The following is a 5,974-nucleotide window of genomic DNA, read 5'->3' as shown; positions in this document are numbered from 1 at the left end:
TAGACGGAGTCTTGCTCTGTCACCAGGCTGGAGTGCAGTGGTGTGATCTCGGCTCACTGCAACCTCTCCCTCCAGGGTTCAAGCAATTCTCCTGCCTCAGCCTCCCGAGTAGCTGGGATTACAGGCACGTGCCACCACACCCGGCTAATTTTTGTATTTTTAGTAGAGACAGGGTTTCACCATGCTGGCCAGGATGGTCTCCATCTCTTGACCTCGTGATCCATCCGCCTTGGCCTCGCAAAGTGCTGGGATTACAAGCGTGGCGCCTGGCCAAATGTCTGTATTTGCATACCAAAATGCTTGCTTTTCAGAAATGGTTTCTTAGAAATCCGAAAGCCAGAAAAAAAAAAAAAAAGCAGAATGTGGTTTACATCCATGTCTAACAAGAAGCTGAAGAAGCTGTTAAAGAATCTAGTTTCTTTTGTGATAATGAAGCTAGGACTAAAAATGTCCTTTTAAGCCATTACTTACACAAACACAAAATTATTCACATTTATGGTTCAACTGATAGTCATGACAGTTACGTTTGCATAGGCTCAGTACATTATTTTTCCTCTACATAGGAGGATGAAACTTGCCTTCATTGTCGTAACGTTGGAGCATATTATCCTGCATCTAAGTCTTGAAGAGTCTTTAAACTATAGCACTGGGAGGACATAAGTCATACATTCTCCTTGTACAAGTTAACTCAGCAGTTTGGCATGTTAAAAGGCCACGTTGCCAAGGTTAAAATCCAACTATCTGACTGAAGTCTTAGTCTCTTAAGGTTGCTCCTCCGTCAAATGGTTTCAAGGACATTCAGTTTCGTTTCATTCCAGGCTGTGAAGCTTTTCTTTTCAATGCTAGAACCTAACCATGGAAAGTGGAATTGAAAACAATTATATAGCGAATTGGCTTATGCGTGGATTTCGATCTGGGATCCACGAACATACTTAATGCTTGGCAAAATGGGGAGGGGCACTGTGTGTTATTATTATGTGTTATTATTAATCACATAACTGAACTCTGTGGCTACAGGCCTTCCATGGCTCGTCTCCCAATCAATTCTTTTCAGAATTAAGAATCACGACAGGGGCCGGGCGCGGTGGCTCAACGCCTGTAATCCCACCACTTTGGGAAGTCGAGGCAGGAAGATTGCTTGAGCCCAGGAGATTGAAACCCCCTGGGCAACACAGCCCTACCTCGTCTGCAATCCATCAGTCAACCAATGAGTACATAAATGAATAAGCGAATTAATGAATACGTGAATGAATAGATGAATAAATGAATGAAAAAGAATCACGGCAGAACTCCTAATCCCTAGCACGCCTGCCTAGAGGAACAGGAAGAAGTCAAGAAAGAAACACTCTTCACTTCTGTGAGTTTTCTAAGGGCAGCAAACGGCGGCTGCTCAATTAGAGAACCTATGGTCTTTTCTGGCTTTAGAGGTCAGGTCCGCAGCTGCTAGCAGCAGAGAGACTCAAATCAAAGAGGAGTCCCACAAACGCTTTGAAGGCTGACATCAGAGGGAGCACGCACCGAGGGAAACTCCCCACCTCCCTGTGATACCGCAAATTCCCAGTCGCTGGCAGTTTGGGGTTCTCCCACCGGAAGTGAAACCGAAGAAAACGCCACGTCGAAGGCGTGTGTTGCCGTAAGCGCGCCGACGTCACGCGCCTAGCTTCCGGCGATGGGTGGTCCTGGGACCGGGAGGGGAGGCGGGGTGGAGGCGGGGCTTGGGGTTGAGAGAGGCTGTGGTGGGTAGGTGGGTTCAGACCGAGGGGACTACGGGTCGGCGTTGGGCTCAGTGGGCTCGAAACAAAGGGCTATCCGGTGGGGACTCGCCGCGGCGCTTTTTGACGGGTCAGGTCGAGGCTTCTTGGCCTAGCAGTGCCCTAGCTGCGCGATCTCAGGCGGGTTCTCCTCGGCTCCCCGCAGCCCGCGCCGCGGTGGGGGGCCCGGCGCAGCGGCACCTGCTGCCAAGGGACCCCGCGGCCCGCCCCGGTGCTCATGATGGGGCTGATCTTCGCCAAACTGTGGAGCCTCTTCTGTAACCAAGGTGAGAAGGATGGAGCTGCGCGGCGGCTCGAATCCGAGGCGGAGGGTCCGGCCGCCGATGGGGACACCGGAGGCAGGGGACGGAGCGTTCGGAGAAGCGGAGGAGGAAGGGACTTAGGCCAGGGGGCGGGCATAAACTCTGTGTTTTAGACCTGGAGGACGTACAAGAGAGACCTGACGTATGGGAGAAACAGGGAGGCAGAAGAGAAGGCATTTGGTGTCCCAGAATCCAAACTGAGACTGTTTGGATATTGGCGAAGTAAAGCGGGATACAGCTAATGATGCCCGGAGGCGTATGGAGGGCCTTTCCCGTCGTTATTGAAGCGTACTTGTATCTATGTGTAGCCCCAGGATAAGTGTCCGGCCAGAAACCTAAAACTTTTTAAAAAAAATACTGTTGGTGCTTTGTTTTCCCGCCCTGCCCTTTGAGCCGTAAGCCAGTGCACTTTCACTCTGATTTCTTCCCCTTTCTTCTAGGACTTGGGAGTGAGTTGTCCTATTCAGATACACGAGTTTTCCAGCATCTTCATTCTAAACTTTTTTTTTTTTTAAGGCATTCAGAAACTAAATGCTTTTCTGTTTTGTGTAAGACGTTACGTGTCCGTAATTAGTCTAGAACAGGTAATGAGACACCTGGAAGTGGCAGGTCCAAAGGGCCGAGAAGTTGCAAAACCTGTTCTGAGTCAGAATGAGATGTGATGTCTTTTGAAGAGAGAAAACACCCAGACCAAAAAAGGGGCCGACGATAAGAAGTTTTAGGCGTCCTTTAAACAGAATGGTTCCTTAGTAATCGAAACCAGTTTTGAAAAATCAACTCCTTTCATTTTACATTTAAGAGCCGGACATAATTAAGAAGCCAGTTTTATTTCTTTTTATGTTGGTACCAATTTGTTACTGCTAATGTAGGTATCTAATCTTTTTCTGGATTTAAGAAGTTGTGGAGGTAATGGAATGGCTTTAGTTGACTTGTTCTGTAGATTGATAAGAACACTAAAATAGTCTTTTTCAAGGTTATAAATATAGATTCAGGCACCCACATGTGTATATGTATGTGCCTGTATCCAGTAACCAGAGATAGTAGTACTTATCAAATGATTTCAAAGTGAGCAGAGCTTCACACTTAGTGGGTATTATCCATACATTTAACATATTTTTATTTATTTATTTTTTTTTTTGAGACAGAGTCTCTCTCTGTCGCTCAGTCTTCAGTGCAGTGGTGCGATCTCAGCTCACTGCAACCTCTGCATCCTGAATTCAAGCGATTCTCATGCCTCAGCCTCCCAAGAAACTGGGATTACAGGCGCCCGATACCACACCCGGCCTATTTTTGTATCTTTAGTAGAGACGGGGTTTCGCCATGTAGGCCAGGCTGGTCTCGAGCTTCTGACCTCAGGTGATTTACCGGCCTCGACCTCCCAAAGTGCTGGAATTACAGGTGTGAGCCACCGCGGCCGGCTGTAAAGCAGCATTTTAAGACGTGCTTAAAGGTATAAAGATTAATACAAAAGTCACCAGTTTTCTCTTTCCCCTGAGCTGGAGAATTGAAACATTACCAAAGTCGTTGGTTTTCCCTGTATATCCTTTCCCATTTTCCTTTCGCCCTTTCTGTTACATGGCTGCGCTCATTTTTCGTTGGAGGCGTCCTTACTCAGACTAGAGGGAATAAAAGATATAAAGGGAAAATTTAGAAGATGATGAAAGACATTCAGTGGCTCCCTTTATAATCACATAATTGTTCAGGCCTCCGAAATCTCCATTTCTACTTAGAATTTTTCTTTTCCTCTAACTTTCCTGTTGGAAAATTTAGAACCAGTGGTTATTCTGTTATTTTGTTGTTATTCATACAGCCATAGGCCAATCTTCAGAGTTTAACATAGGAGATACAAAATTAAAGAAGAAAGATGTCTTACTTCCTGGCAAAGTACTCAAACATCAATAAACGAGACAAACATGAAAAAAAATGCAGTGTGGTAAATTATTTAACAGATATGTGTAAAAATATAACGTTGGCTGCAGCATAAGGTATACTTGGACTGTAATGTAAAGATGACTAGGAATTTGGGTGGCATGCTAGACAGACCGAGTAGAAGGGACATGTTATTCTAGGCAGAAGGACTAATATGCAAAAGGGAGAGGAATGAGCTAGTTTGGTACTTTTAGGGAAGCTGAAAATAGTTGAGCTTGGCTGTGTGTTAGTTTGCTTGCGAGGAGTGAAGAGGAGATGAAATTGGAAAGACAGCCAGGAGAACCTTATCACAGAGGGCCTCCAGTGTTGACTGGGACATTAAACTATCTAGAGCAAGGAATGGGACTCATTGAAGAGTTTAATCCACAGATGTCTCTTAGCCTGTATTTTTGTTTTCTGAGTCAACAAATTTAACTACCAATCTCAGCATTTTCCATTTTTGTCACTATATATACCTATTTCAGTGGAATTAGATGTATTAGAATAACAGGCTGAAAGCCCCACCTCACACCAACTGAATCAGAATGGGGTGAGGTGGCCTGGGCATCAGTGCCAAGGTAAATCGAATGTGCAGCCAGTGTTAAGAACTACTGATCTTACTTTATGTACTCCTTTCCCTTGTCTTTCTTCCAATATTTCCACATTCTCATCTTTTTTTTTTCTGTAGCATTTTAGAGTCTCATGCATCTTATAAATTAGATACCTTTCTGTGAATAAGTATACTAAAGCATATGTTGTCTAAGTAAAGCAATCTAAAAGTACATTAATTCCTGCAATATTGTCTTGTTTAAACTAGAAGACTGTTTACTTCGAAAGTTATTATTCAAGGAAATAATTTCAAAATCTGATTATCTTTGCAAACATTTTATGTATCAGTGTAGTTCTATGAAATACATATGTGTGTATGATAGCTCACCTCTAAAGTTTTGCATTGTTTTTTAAATTTCTTTTGAACTTTCGTAGGCATAGTCTTTTTCTCTCAGTGTTATGACTGTACAAACCTGTCATCAGTTATTTCTTTTTTTGTTACTTGTTTGTTTTTAAATGAGATGGAGTCTTGCTCTGTCGCCCAGGCTGGAGTTAAGTGGTGCCATCTCGGCCCACTGCAACCTCCACCTCCTGGGTTCAAGCAATTCTCCTGCCTCAGCCTCCTGAGTAGTTGGGATTACAGGCGCATGCCCCCACTCCGGCTAATTTTTGTATTTTTAGTGGAGATGGGGTTTCACCATGTTTTTCAGGCTGGTCTTGAACTCCTGACCTCGGGTAATCCGCCTGCCTTGGCCTCCCAAAGTGCTGGGATTACAGACATGAGCCACTATTCCTGGCCTAGTTATGTCTTTAAATTTTGTTTATTAATTTATTTATTTTTGAAATGCAGCCTCACTCTGTCACCCAGGCTGGAGTACAGTGGTATGATCTCGGCTCACTGCCACCTCTGACTCCCGAGTTCAAGCAATTCTCCTGCCTCAGCCTTTGGAGTAGGTAGAATTACAGGGACCTGCCACCATGCCTGTCTAATTTTGGTATTTTTAGTAGAGACGGGTTTCGCCATGTTGGCCAGACTGGCCTTGAACTGCTGACCTCAGGTGATCTGCTCACCTCGGCCTCCCAAAGTGCTGGGATTACAGGCGTGAGCCACTGCACCCGGCCAGTTATTTCTAGTGTTACCCAGAATTAAGAACAAATGAAATACAGTTTTAATTGTAGTTCATTTTCAGAACTATGTAACAGTAACATCTTAATTTCATAATTTAATCATTTCTTTCAAATCCATGAATTTCATGTTATTTTGAATACTAGTTGCCAACTGTGTATGATTGTTGTCCTTTACTTCTGACTGCTCAGATCTCAAATCTTGTGGCTCACATTTCTTCCTTTAGCTTATTCTGCCTTAACGCTGGACTTTAACCCAGTTTCAATCACACCAAACTTAAACTTATCATCTATCTGCATCCTGTCTTCCAGACTATT

General features: G+C 44.2%; 1 protein-coding gene across 1 annotated transcript in view; it reads left to right on the top strand.

The window, feature by feature from the left end:
• Positions 1-1,690: 1,690 nt before the first annotated feature.
• Positions 1,691-5,974, top strand: part of ARL5B (ADP-ribosylation factor-like 5B) — a 16,333-nt gene continuing 12,049 nt past the window's right edge. The window contains exon 1 of the mRNA XM_011968886.1: positions 1,691-2,038. Coding sequence (XP_011824276.1) covers positions 1,990-2,038 — 49 coding nt within the window. The 5' untranslated portion in view covers positions 1,691-1,989. The remainder of the gene's footprint in view (positions 2,039-5,974) is intronic.

Source organism: Mandrillus leucophaeus, unplaced genomic scaffold, assembly GCF_000951045.1.
Source record: "Mandrillus leucophaeus isolate KB7577 unplaced genomic scaffold, Mleu.le_1.0 Scaffold863, whole genome shotgun sequence".
Taxonomy (NCBI): Eukaryota; Metazoa; Chordata; class Mammalia; order Primates; family Cercopithecidae; genus Mandrillus; species Mandrillus leucophaeus.
The sequence above is the reverse complement of the archived record's forward strand: the minus strand, read 5'-3'. Positions and strand labels throughout refer to the sequence as shown.